The 14,311-nt window shown below is 38.4% G+C and overlaps 1 protein-coding gene across 1 annotated transcript; it reads left to right on the forward strand.

Annotated features, from left to right (window-relative positions):
• The first annotated feature begins 11,788 nt into the window (after positions 1 to 11,788).
• On the forward strand, positions 11,789 to 13,830 carry MYB62 (myb domain protein 62). The gene is made up of 3 exons (XM_077387799.1): positions 11,789 to 12,211; positions 12,320 to 12,449; positions 13,060 to 13,830. The coding sequence occupies exons 1-3, from the start codon at positions 12,064 to 12,066 to the stop codon at positions 13,643 to 13,645; spliced, it is 864 nt and encodes a 287-aa protein (XP_077243914.1). The 5' UTR covers positions 11,789 to 12,063; the 3' UTR covers positions 13,646 to 13,830.
• The last annotated feature ends 481 nt before the right edge of the window (positions 13,831 to 14,311 follow it).

The raw sequence follows: 14,311 nt of genomic DNA on the forward strand, positions 1-14,311 counted from the left end.
GTTGTCCCATATGCCGGATTCGTCTGCTATTGAGCGCCATTATCTTTCGCTTTCCTTCCCTTTCGAGGCTTCTCTTAGTTTTAGAATTTTTCCCTAGATCTCAGGGTTCCCATTTTGTCCATCGATTTCAGAATTTTTCTGTCGGGTCTGGGCTATGACGGAATGTATCTTGAGCCAACCCCTTCCCTTCCTGCCTTAGAGTTTTCGCAGGTTAAGGGATTTCTTCCTCTTTAGAGTCAGTCCTAGAGGGTTTAGGAGTCTGTCCTTCCGTCTTTCAGAGTCAGTCTTCAGCATAGGATTCAGTCCTTCAGTCTTTTAGGAGTCTGTCCTATCATCATAGGGGTTAGGATTCTGCCGAACCCCTCATCAAGTCATGTGATTTTATCCGCTCCTGCAAGGTATAGGATGCTGTCCAACCCTTGCGGAGCTGTAATTCTGTTCATTCCCCCCCGCAAAGCATAGGATGCTGTCCAACCTTTGCGGGATATCGGGAGTCTGTTGTACCCTTATGATGATAGGGTCCTGTCTTCTCGTGTCAAAAATTCCAAAAAAAAAAAAAGGCATTTCAAAAACACTCAAAAACTCAAAAACATCTAAAAATCAAAAACCTCAAAATCTCGAGTCATTAGGAGTAGTCAAGTCCGAACTACGGATGGCTTGATCCCTAGCTGAGGGGTACGTAGGCAGCTCAGGCGTGCTGCTGGCATCCTGAGTGCAGTCACCATTTTGCAAATATTTCCCCCAACTTCATAACTTTCACAACTTCAAAACCTTCCAAAACTACAAAAATTCTTCAAAATAACTTTACCAACAATTTTCAAAAGATCCTCCCATAGAGTTAGGAGTCAGTCCTAGGCGTTTGGGGGTGTCGTAGAGTGGGGAGTCTGTCCTGATTGTGTTGCTTTGTCATGTCCGGTCGTGTGAGTGTCCCTAGAGTTAGGAGGCCTCAGGTTGTGGTCGGTTAGACACTTAGTCGAGCCGATGGCTAGACTAGAACGCGCTTAGATAGCCCACGGTTTTCCTTAGGACACACAGCCTAGTCACACCTAGGGTGTAGGGTTCACTGGCATTAGTTAGGGCATACAGGGAGTCCTAAAAATCACCATGCACTTGAACTTAAGTAATGTCGCAAGAAGCTTTAAAAACTAGTCGGGTCTAGTTAATCGAGTCTAGGATAGCGGTTCTAGAGGGTTAGGCATTGTAGTTTAGCATAGGTCGCCGAACTACGTTGGCTCTGATTCTTCCCGAGGCTGGGATACGTAGTGCAGCTAAGATGGATGACCATCTTGGTCCGAGTCAATTATCGCCTTAGAGTTTAGGGTGTGTCGTGTCGAGTCATTGGTTGTGTTGTATGTTTTGCTGTGTTTTCTTACTTTCATGTACAGATCCTATACCTTTAGATGTAGCATGCATGTGTGTGCCCACCAGAACTTAGACACCAATTAGGCATGGCACTCATAATCTAGCTATTCTTAGGTGACATCTTTCATTTCCTTTTTGTGCTTCTTATTCATCTCCGAGACATGCATGATTAGATAGACGTTATCTCGGAGATCTTCGTTCCCATTTCGCGTGATTTTCGCCCAAAATTCTTCAAAATTAATAATAAATGGCATAAGAGACCAGGTGCTCGCACTTGGGCGAATTGGGGGCGCCTAACCCCTTCCCCATTCGTCATCAGGCACAGACCTTTTATATATCTCTGGTTATCTGTTGCGACAGAGCACAGCATGGGATCCAGGGCCTACTTCCTTGGATGGCGACTCTTTCTTTGTTTAAGGTGCGTCTCGAATCCGGGCTAGTCCCCGAATCGAGAGGTATCTCACTTCACATCGCCGCTCATGCTGTGAGGGGCACTCTTTCGAGAGTTCCTTGGCGGAGCTCTCCTTCACGTGGATGATCCCGAGACTCGCGTGGGGGCACGTCCCCCGCCTCTCTCGGATCGGGTTCCACACTATGTTTTGATAATGGGCCAACCCAACCTGTTTTACATTGTTTTACTTTGCCCCGTTTACACAACATTTTGTCGGCCATATTATCAAAACATGGTCACTATTTGTAGCTAGCACACATATATGGCCATGGGACTTGCTTGGCAATTTCGCAGAAAGCAGTTTTGCATCTTATTTTTTCAGGAGAGAACAACCATCTCAGATGAATTAAATGAATAAGACAAAGTAGGCTACGAGGTTATTGAACTCCCATGAAAAAGTGGGCCACGAAATGGCTTTATGCAAAACTGTCTAGCAAGTCTATTTATAGGGACTATCTAGGCAATTTTTCAAAAGCATTTTTGCAGTCAGAGAAGTATTACCTCATATTAATTAAATGAATAGACAAGTTCGGCTGTGACTCTGTGAGGTGGTTCTTCTCCCTTGAAAAGGAGGGGCCACGAAATGGCTTTGTCTGAAATTGTTCAGCCATGCCCATATCAATGCCCCTTTTTAACCAGCGGTCAAAAGTTATTAAAAATTTCCCAAAAGGCTCTTAGCAGCCGATTACTAAAGTGTAAAACAAGTGTAAAACAAGGTGATTCGTCCCGTTATAAAAGTATAGTCGTGCTGATATCAATGTCCTATGTGCGTGTGTCATTTTCTATATTGGATGACGTGCTTGTCACTAATTTTTTTTTGGGAAATGATAAGTGCACCCCTTTTCATTACATGGACAGCCAATAGAAGCGTACATGGCAATCAAATCCGTTGAATCCTTCACATGTGATGAGAGTTACAACACCCCTTTGGAGTCATAGATACACTGCATCTGGTGTCCCAAGTAATGAATGAAAAGGGGCGCATTTGTCACTAACTTTTTTGGGATACTGACTACCATGCTTTAATAATTGCACATGCACAGCTTCTCTTCTCTTTTTTTAATTGGCTTCTGATAGCTTTTTGGGAACTGTAATAACTTTTGGCTTCTATTTAAATAATAAAAGACATGAAGAGTTAGTGCAATTATCAAAACATGGTAGTGCCAGTACCAGTAGCATTTTTTATAGCGAATCTTAACAAATTCTAGAAATTCCAGTTATAGCCGCTTTATCTTTCCACATTTAATTAGTCAACTTGATTTATCCATACTCAACAACCTCAACAACTGACTAAAGACCAAGAACCCAAACATACGAGAAACTAATACGAAATTTTTTTTTTCAAATTCGGCCCACCTAATTCATCATAATATAAGGATAAATTAGATGGGATGATCATTATCATGATAATCTAATGAAAGTAGCCCACATGCTTAATTTCTATGATATAGACAATCTAATCATGAAAAGGAGCTCAAAATAGTCGGCTAGAGAGACTTTTATAGCACCATAAATGGAATCAGTGACCAAAAATCAAAGAACAAGGGTTTTCCACAAAAACATCAAAGCAGTAATTCAAAATGTAGATACCGGTCAAAATGCGGCTGAAGAAAAACCTAGTCGACTCGGCACAAACCATTACGCGGCTGAATACTAGGTTGACGCGGTCATAAATTGAGGGAGTCAAAGTAGTTTTTATTGACTCTGCGGGACAAAACGCGGAATGTGACCAAGGTAAAAAAGGGAGTCAACTCATGGGAGTCCACGAAGACGTGTGTGTTAGGTGGGTGGGTGGGGGGGGGTGAAACCATGCATCAAATGCTTTCTCGGTGGGTGAGATCAAAGTTACGGAGTTTAGATTTGGGAATCAATTCCCGAGGCAAATGTTCAAAAAGATCTGGAAATGCATAGCCACAGTTCCGAAAAATTCGGCAAAAACCCACTTTTTTAATATTTACTTTGCATAAATATATTGTACATATATTTGTTTATTTATTTTTAAAATAAGACACAACAAAAGGCATGAAATGATGGTTAAATGTAGGTGTTTGTTAGATTAGGATGTGGGTTCCATTTTCATTTTGAATCTCTAGTGCAATATGTGTATCACATATTGCACTAGAGAATTTAATCATCATCTAAATTCATGATTTGTAGATCTAGAATGTATCACATACAATAGAACTAATTAAAGCTGTTTTGCAGATTTATTGAAAACTAATCTAATATAATCTAATTTAACCATGCATATTCTAGAATAATAATAAACGAAAAAAACAATATCGTGTACCTTGGTCGGCGATTGAAGATCCTTCACAGCATTTGGCGGAGACGATTTCAATCAATTTAATTATCATATAGTTAAACTTAGGGCGATAATAAAACACCCATGTTACACTAGGATATATACTTAATTAAGAAGCACTAATTACCCTAATATACTCTTTAATGATCACTTAATCAATGAGTAAATCTAAAAACTCCACACTTAATCTCACTCTTCAATCCACACCGTTGATCAAAGATCATTGGGTTGCTCACATGAAATCTCTCTTTTTTTCTTTTTTTTTATGGGCAAGCTGGGGTTAGGTATGGACCTCTACCAGATTTTAAATGAAAATAGAAAAAACATTGCAATCTAATATAAGAGGCTCCATTAGAGTCCTTAAATACAATCTCATCAAGCTGAATGGGAACCAACAATGGGTTGATGTCTCGGCCTTTAATGCCATATACAAATAAGGGATTTGTTAGGGACAATTGCAGAAAGGCATTTCACGGCTGGCTATTGATTTGAGTCCTGCCACCTCAGATGAATTAAATGAATAAGACAAAATCTGCTGACAAGTGAGCCTGTGTGGTTGCTCTCACATGGCCAGCCATGAAATGCCTTTCTGCCATGGTCCTTAGTGTGAACACTTGAATTCACCACCGACTCAAGAGTCCTGGTCTATTTTGCATTAGAGTTTTCTTGTTTTGTGTTTTTGCTAGAATGGTTTGGATAGGGTTAAAAGAGTTGTGTTTGTGACTTTGTGTAGGATAGCTAGTGGTCGATAGGATAGAGGTTATCTATTTTGGGTTTGCTATATTTGTAAAACAAGAAAGAGAAGTGAATGATTATTCCACAAACCAGTTCGTATTCACGTTTTTTCTTTTCGGAGTACTGTAACGTTTATTGTTTGCAACTCTTCACTCTTTTCAAGAATAGATTTTCTTCTTTCAAAGAAACCAAAGAAGGTTTACACCTAGCAAATTCTTACAAATAATACTCGAGAAATTGTAAAATTTGCGACTTAGAATCATGGTTTTAAATTTCGACCGAAATCCGAAATTTCGGATTTTGGTGGAGACAGACACCGAAACCACAAAAAACCGAAACGGTCATTTATTTCGGCTGGAATTTCGGAATTTCGGTCGAAATTTTGGTTTTTCCAAAATTTGACCCAAAAAAATCTGTTTTCTTTTTAATTAATTTAATATTTCACCGAAATTTTGACCGAAATTAATATTGAATAAAATATTGGTTTCGATTTTTGTACCAGATTTCGACCGAATTTTCGAAATTTCAAGGTCCAAAACCGGTACCGAAACTGAAATTTTAAACCTTGCTTAGAATTATTGGAGAATTTTTAAAGCTTAAAATGGGGATGAAAAATTTAAGAATTTTTGAGAAATTTTCAATTCTATAGAGAATATTGTGACCAGATGGAAGACATACGATAGCCCTTTAAGTTACATGGGGCCACTACCAAGCAAAAGGAAGAGTGTCATGAACATGGTTGTTGGAGGCCAAGACACTTTTGAAGGACGGCAAGGCCTTGTGAGAGTTTAGTCTCTTCACGGGTCCATGTGACATGAAACCAGGATTTGATTGAAAGGTGTGTTTCAAGCTTCAAACATAAATGAAAGTTTCTCTGTTTTCTCCCTCCACCAAACTTTTTTTTCTTCTCAGGTTAGTGACGCTCTCTACAGAAGTGAGGTCTCTTTCACAAGAAGAACTCTAGGGATACAATTTATGAGAATGCCTTCTTCCCAACAAACATGTCAAGTGGTTAACGAAAAGTTCGTTGGAAGTAATCTTTTATAAAGAAAACTGAAAAGAGAAGCCTTCACATACACAGTTCCCCTTCTTTTTAAAGCAAACAAAATCTTTCTCTTTGGTCAAGGAGCCATTCATTATAGATTGTTCAAACGATCTACATTTTGCTTACTTTTGCTTGGTATGGGCCTGTGGTCCCACTACTTTCGCCTAGTATGAGCCATAGATAGCAAAATACCTTTTTTAATGGTGTTTCTAGAAGAAATTCATTTTTAAAGCAAAAAAAAAAAAAAAAAAAACATGTATTTTTCTTTGAAGAAAATGTTTAAAACACGTTTTAGATATATTAAATGTATTTTTGTTTAACTTTTCTGCTTTACCCCAATATATTTTAGAAATAGCAAAATTATCTCCAGAGAGGGGAAACACTTGATGTCTTTCTTATATCTATAAGTCAATAGGTTTTTGCAAGATTCTTTAATTTTTATATTGATGTTAATCATATTTTTAAGATGAGACCCCACAAATGGAAGGGTTAGGATGATCCAATGGAATGGAGCTGACTTTTGGTACACAGGGGCCTTTCAAATGAATGCTTAGGATCACCCAGAAAATGTGAGCCCACCATTGTTTCCTTGAGTGCAGGAACTGTTTTCTCTTGTAAGATTTTCATTTTACACATACATTGATACATTTATTAATACACCCGTTCTTTAAATCCATTTATTTAAAACTAATATGCGTTAAACACATTCTATTATTTGAAAATTTTTTTTTCCATGTGTCTGTTTATTTGACCTTTACTACATTTTTTTTGAACCAACACCTTATTAAATCCGAATTTTCCCCTACCGTTTTCTTTTTTGTATCAAATGTTTATCCTGTATATATTGTTGCCAATTATAAACATCTCCACAATTATAAATATGCTAAAGCCTAACCCATTTGGTTAAGGCATACCCTATTCTAGTCTTTGCATGTTATCAAAAGACAATCCCCAACCATTGTTTAAAAGCTTCTGATTGACTCCCCCATTCTTATTACAGCATAAACACAATTACATACAGCACATGATGTTTCACTCCCACTTAATTGTATCGTTTTTCTTCACTAAGACCATGTTTGGCAGCCATAAATTCTTTTTTTTTCCATAGAACATTAGTCTATCCAATGATGAGAGAGGGCCAAAGAGGGTGGGAAGGGAGAGAATTGAAAGAGGACGAGCGAGGAGAGGTGTGAGAAGTGGCAGAAAAAACCGAGAAAATTAAGAAAACTCTACTCAAGGTAGAGTCTTATTTTTCCTAATTTTCAGCCACTCGGCACAATGTCCTCACTCATGCCCTCTCGATTCTCTCCCTCTTCCACGCTTTTCACCCCTCTTAACTTTGCAAACGTATATTCCCTTAAAAAATTGGGAAGTGATATATCCGCCCCTTTTGATCACCAGGAACACCCCCCTGTCAGTGTATCAATGACTAAAGAGGGGCTGTTGTACTTATGTCAGAAGAATTCAATGCCCCTGATTGCCACAAACACTGACAGGGGGTGTTCCTAGTGATCAAAAGGGGTGGATATATCACTTCCCAAAAAATTTCATGGTTGCCAAAATGAGGTAACATCCTCCACTCTTTTGCCGGACCTATCGGAATCACTAAATTCCTGTTCGTTTAAGATTATGTCGTTTAAGATTATGACAACCGATTGTCAGCTCCAAACCAATTATTGGGCTCAAAATTACATTTAAATTTGAGTCCAGTAATAGGTTTGGTCCATACAATCGGTTGCAATAATCTTAAACAAACAGGGCCTAATTCTAGCGAAGCCGAGGTCCATGCTCTCCACAAATGATTGTCTATCTTTATTAACATGATGGAGGGGAGTTTGGAAGTGGAAAATGACTCTTCAAATACAGTATTGTGAGATAAAGGGATTCATGTCTGTCCAACGAGACTTGCCAATCTATTGGATGTTATAAAAGATCCTTGTTTACATGGCATGCATTTCTTTTTCCCTTGTACCCAGAAGTGACTGATTTCACTTAAGCTTACCATCTTGCCAAATCAGGGGCTTCTAGTGGAGCTTTTTATATGGGAAGTGCAGTTGTAATTCGTTCTTATATTGTGTTAATGAATTGTTACCTTTACAAAAAAAAATGGCCTTTTAAGTCTTTTGTTCATCCAGGGTGTTACCTGATGTAAAAATCACATAAATTACTCTTGTCGTTTGCTAATTTCTGGGTCCCTTGGTGTAATAAATATGATTAAAGATCAATCCAAATCCTGGAGTTATTTATTGCTTAAAAGGAATTGCCGATAGCTACCTGATCCCCCACTTGGAATGGAGTTCAAGAATCAAAAGCTGTTCTTGAGGAATAAGGTTTCCATGCTTCACGTCTGGATTCAAGTACCATCTCAATCTGTAACTCTTGCCAGTTCTCGTTAATCCTACAAAACTCTAAGAACCCATGAAAGAAGAGAATGATGACGACATATTACACCTATTGTATAAAAATCACCTCTTATCAAGAGGGTCAGTTGAAATTTACCAAAACATCTGGCTAACAAATTCCAACGACCTTCACCATGACAAGAAATGTAGTGAATGAGAAGACTATCTTATTCATGAGTTCGATCATGGCCCTTTTCTTTAGTTCAGTATCTTGCATCCCCTCTTAGTAACAGTATACATTCCTCCTATCTTATAACTTCCAAAGATTAAAAAAAACCCAGAATGGTAAGAGGTTTTTAGAGTAGCTAAAAGTAAACTGTAAACCCAACAGGAGTTTTATCCCAACAAATTAGCAGTGAAGTAAACAACCTGAGATTTAAAGACTTTCAACAAGGTAATCAAATCTAAAACAAGATAAGTTTTGAAAGACTAGATAAAAGTAAACCCTTCTGGAGTTTCCACTCTTTCCATCTGTTTCTGTCCCATTAGAAGAAGAATATTGGAATTTTCTAGTGACAATCTCAGACCCAAATGGCCAAGATAGGAGAAAAGTGAGCAGGAAACCTGGGTTTTGCGGGGAATGGGTCATTTAAGAAACGTGTTTGATTCATAAAACAGAATTACAATACAGTGATATTGTAAACGTGGGGTTTTCTGGTTTGACTATTCTGGCGGCATTTCGGCTGTTAAAAGTCTATAGACAAAACCCTTGTGCTTCAAGTTCAAAGGATGTTACCCATAAAAAAAAAAGGTTCAAACGATGTCTGATACATACAAGAACAGTGCTTTTTCCTATGCATTCCTGTTCCTCTACGGCCAACAGACTTAGTGATGGAGACAGGAGGGGCAAAATAATATATTTGTCACTGGGGAGAGAGGCCCCGAGTAAAGTGGGTCCCTCAAATCCCTGGAATTAGCCACTCGATCTGCTAGATCATTGGCATTCGTAGGAACATGAACAAAAGAAATTAAATAAAACTATCTTTAATCATAGAACTAATCTCAACAGAAAATTTAGCTAATTGATCTCTATGGACCAATGCTCGTGCCTTGAACCCAAGAAATGACAATTGAAGAATCTCCTTCTACCTCCACCTTATCTTCCAATTGATCCCAAGATAAGCTAATACCATAGTGAAAGACATAAATGATATGTCATTGCAATATGTGTCAATCGGTAAAGTTCGTTATTCACAAAACTTCTTAAACGTGTCAATCGGTAGCCCCTCTCTCTCACACACACAAATTGGTTGAGACCCAAATTTTTGCTTTGGATTTCAAGAATCGGTTTTGAGTCCAAAGTTGGAATCAAAAATGAGTTTAATTGAGTCCAATATAATAAGTTTTGGAACAGAATTCATTTGAGCAAAACCGGGGAGGGAGAGAAAACCCAAAACCAAAGAATATTTACACAGTAGGATTGGAGCTATACCTCCCACAGTACGGTGTGCCAGTGAAGACGTTGGACCCTAAGGGGGATGGATTGTAAGATTTCACATCGGAAAGGCAGAGAAAGTTTCTGGGCTATATATGTGAACTCTCCTTCTCCCTGTGGAGACATGTTTTTCAACATCGCTAAGGGACGAATCGCTGCGGAGTGGGTCGGGCACGGTTAGTGTTGATCGAAAACAAAACTAGGGAGGATGAGAAAACCCAGAACCAGACAATATTTACACAGTGGGATCGGGGTGTGACAATTAACATAGGGAAATTTTATTTCCTTGTTATTGTGTCATCCTAGGAAGACATGTCCATGTCACGGATGTCCTTGACAGCCCACTTTGATTTTCCATTTGCATTTTCATGATCAAAATTCCCTTCTTTTTTTTTATGAAATGAGAAGCATCTCCTTCTTAAGGTATACTTGACAATATTAAGAGGGCTGTGTATCTTGGGTAAGGGTGCAACTTGTTGAAGTATAAATAATTAAATAACACCAACTCTAACAACCTAAGCTTTTGGAGTAAATGGTTGTTTTACATGGTATCGGAGCTAGAACTAGTGCCAACTCCTTGATATTAAAAATCCAGGGGGGGGGGGCATATGTGACACTTGAGAGCCTATACTTATAAAGGGGGGGGGGGGGGGGGGGGGGGGGGGTTTGAAGTATAAACGATTAAATAACACCAACTCTAACATCTTACGGTTTTGGAGTACTTGGTTGTTTCACACAACTCGGGTCTATTTTTCGGAATTCAAGTTAAGCTTTTACAATAAAATCGGGTGGGGTTCGGGTGAATTCCAATCATTTTTTAGCAAAAGCTCAATCAGACCACAGTTGCATCCCCAGCCTTAGGATCATTCTCCTTTGTTACTGTTGTTAGGATTGTCCCAAAATTATTATGCCCTAGGAAAAAAATATCTTTAAAATAAAATAAAATAAAATAAAAATAACTGTCATTTCAAGCATATCATCACAATAATTGTAGGAATATAGCACAAGAGTGAATTTCACATAGGGTTCCTTCTGTGTGCTTTTTATCCTCAAAATCAACTCATGAATGAATTTGTGACTCAACCTTCGAAAGAATCTGTAACCCAAAATGGTACTCCTTCCTTTCTAAGAAAACAGCCACATCTTCTCTCCATCAATAATAGCACGTCATATCATTCCTTTCATGCTCATCCATAGACTCCACATTTACCTTCTCTAAAACATATTCATCCCCTTTTTTCAATCCTTGCCCCTTCTCTAAATCTGAAAACACAAGATCATTTTCTAATGTTAAAGTATAAAATATTAAATAACGCTATCTCTAACAGCTTTAGCTTTTGGAGTAATTGCTTCTTTCACATGGTATTAGAGAAAAGGTTTTGAGTTCAAAACACCTTGATATTAAAAATCCACATGCAAAACTCCTTGATATTAAAAATCCACATCCAATGGCCAACTCAAAAGTGGGGCCACACTTGTCACATGTAGGCCAACCCAAAAAACAAAAGATAGGCCACACAAGTGAGGGGAGTGTTAAAGTATAAAAGATTGAATAACTCCATCTCTAACAGCTTGAGCTTTTGGAGTAATTGGTTGTTTCGCATCTAATAAAACAGCCAGCCTCAAGCTCTGTTTTTCTCTTTATTTTTTTACATTTTCAGACACCCAAGGAGAAAAAGTATGTAAGAGAACAATACCCTTAAGTCAAATTAAGCTGCACTGATAAATTTAAGCATTACATTGGAAGAATATTAGACCCCTCTTGTCTCTTTCTATAAACTTGATGGCTGTGGAGGAACAGGATTGTATAGGGAAAAGAGCTGTAGTCTTATGAAGCAGACATCCTTTGAAACTGAAGCAAAAGTGTAGAGGCACTGAGATTTTTAATAGCTGAAATGCATCCTGATTAGGCAAATCAGAAAAACCCATGTTTATAAGTAATAAATATGGTGATGCTTTTGTCCAGTCAAACACGTTTCACATAAAGGGAATCTAGAAGCCCAAAACTTGAATGACCCAGTTCCCATAAAACCCGGGTTTCATTTTCAAGAATAACCTTTCTACTCTCTTGGGCCATTTGGGTCTTTGAGATTATCTCTAGAAAATTCCGCTCTGATTTGTTTTAAGGCCAAAAACGGATGGAATCTGTGTAAACTCTAGTTGGATTTACTTTTAGTTACTTTGTCAAATTCATACTATTGTAGGGAAGGTTTGCCATGTTGGAAGTCTATAAATATAAGGCTGTTAGTTTCACTGCTTTAGCATTAGACTCTAAATCCTTAATACCTTTTTTGGGTTTGGGTGTTGGAGTGTTTGAAAGTAGTGGCAATGTCTGGTCTTACTAAGAGGGGAAGCAAACAAGATGAAGATACTGAGCTGAGAAAAGGGCCATGGACTCTTGAAGAGGATAATCTTCTCATTCACAACATTGCTTGTCATGGTGAAGGCCATTGGAATCTGTTAGCCAGATGTTCAGGTAAGATCCAACCAACCCTAAGGATAAGAGGAGATTTTAATAAGATAGGTCCATGATTTAAGCACCTCCATTATCTCCTCTCATGGGTTCCTTCTAGTTTATTTGCAGGACTGAAAAGAACCGGTAAGAGTTGCAGATTGAGATGGTTGAATTACCTAAAACCAGACGTGAAGCGCGGGAACCTTTCACCCGAAGAACAGCTCTTGATTCTTGAACTCCATTCCAAGTGGGGTAACAGGTAGCTATCCATAATTCCTTTGAATTACTAAATAATGCTAGGATTAGGGTTAATCTTTTGTTACATTTTTTATGAAGATAACAATTTTATTCAATAATAATGGATTACATGTGCACTTCAGGGGTAAGGATTGCCCCCATATAAAATGATTTGCTAGAAGCTCCTAATTTGGCTAAGCGATCAGCCAAATCATTAGCACTTCTAAGAATAAAAAAAAAGAGCAAACACCAAACAAACACATATCTTTTATTTCATCCATAAGATTAGCAAGTCTCCATGGACAGTCGCTAGTCCCTTTAGCCCACAAGCACGCAGGCAATCGATAAATGTAACAGAAACATTCGAAACCATTGAACAGATGATAAGTAAAATTAAGGAAGGTAGAGCTTCGAAACTACAACAAGGTCTTCACCAATTGAACTCTCCTTTCACCCACGTTTTAAGAATAGTTGATTAATCCAATCAAAGCAATGATTGGATAAGATCAAAGCAATGATCTGTTATATTACATTATTTACTCATCTATTCCTGTTTTCATCTTTACAGTTTATAATTATTCCCACCATTTTCATAGCCAGGATGTTAACTTCATTTTCTTCCATTTTTCTAGGTGGTCTAGGATTGCACAGCATCTCCCTGGAAGAACAGATAATGACATAAAGAACTACTGGCGAACGCGGGTCCAGAAACAAGCACGGCAACTAAAGGTCGATGCAAACAGCGCTAGATTTCGTGATGCAATTCGTTGTTATTGGATTCCAAGATTGCTTCATAAGATGGAATCTTCTTCATCCATCAAATCTCTAGAGTCTACTCCAAGTCTATCTAACCAAACTTCTCAAGCATCCCCACTAGAATCACTTAGCACAAATGAGCAAAACTATCTCAGCAATTCCAATTCTTCTGATAAGTCCCATTCGGAGGATTGTAGCCCCAGCACATCTTCTGATCCCATGGAATTAAATCAACTCCTTGAAATTTCAGAACTCCCAGCAAGTCCTCGTGCCTTTGGAAACATGCTATACAATCCATTTTTAAAGGTTGACTATAATGACACCATCGATGACCTGGGGGCCTTTAACCTAGAATCCATTTCTGCACCAAGCTTTAACTATCCATTCCCCGATTGTTCCATGACAGAGAGCAATTGGGTTGATGATTTTGTAGACAATCTATGGACCATGGATGAGTTATGACATGTTAGGAAGCTATAAGGGAGAGAAAGCTGGACCTTGACATGTGATATCCCACTATCAAGTTGTGAGATGGGTCTCTATTGGAAATGCAATTTATTTGTTAGAATTTCATTGAATTTCCAGTGTTCAATTTGGAGGTACTGTAAGTTTAATCATAAACTTTTCTTTTTTTTTCTTTATGGGTACTTTTTCATGTGTTGAAAAAAGGTTGTTGGATGAAAGAAGAATTTTACGGGTAAGGGTAACAATTAGGGGTGGACATGGTTCGGTTTGGTTCTGGGGTATACCCAGAACCGAACCATATGCAATCGGTTCCCATAATTTGGAACCAGAACCGAACCATATATCTCGGGAACCGAACCGAACCAGAACAGAACTTGATCGGATCGGTTCGGTTCTCGGTTTACCCAACCTTTATTTTATATTTTTTTCACATAACGATTGAGATTTTATTTGTTTTTAATAACTTATGATTAAAACTTTAAAAGGCAAAGGGTGAATTTATCCTCAAGCAGTAAGTGTAAAGTCTAAAGCATTTTTTTTCTCACGAAAACCGTACTGGGGAGTCAGGGTGATTTTATCCGATTTGGGGGGGGGGGGGGGGGGGGGGGGGATATGATCCTACTCAGTTCTCGGTTCGGTTCTCAGTTCCAGGATCCCAAACCT

The sequence above is a fragment of the Tasmannia lanceolata genome, unplaced genomic scaffold (assembly GCF_043159265.1).
Source record: "Tasmannia lanceolata isolate RefF3 unplaced genomic scaffold, GAP_Taslan_0.1 ptg000008l, whole genome shotgun sequence".
Lineage (NCBI taxonomy): Eukaryota > Viridiplantae > Streptophyta > Magnoliopsida > Canellales > Winteraceae > Tasmannia > Tasmannia lanceolata.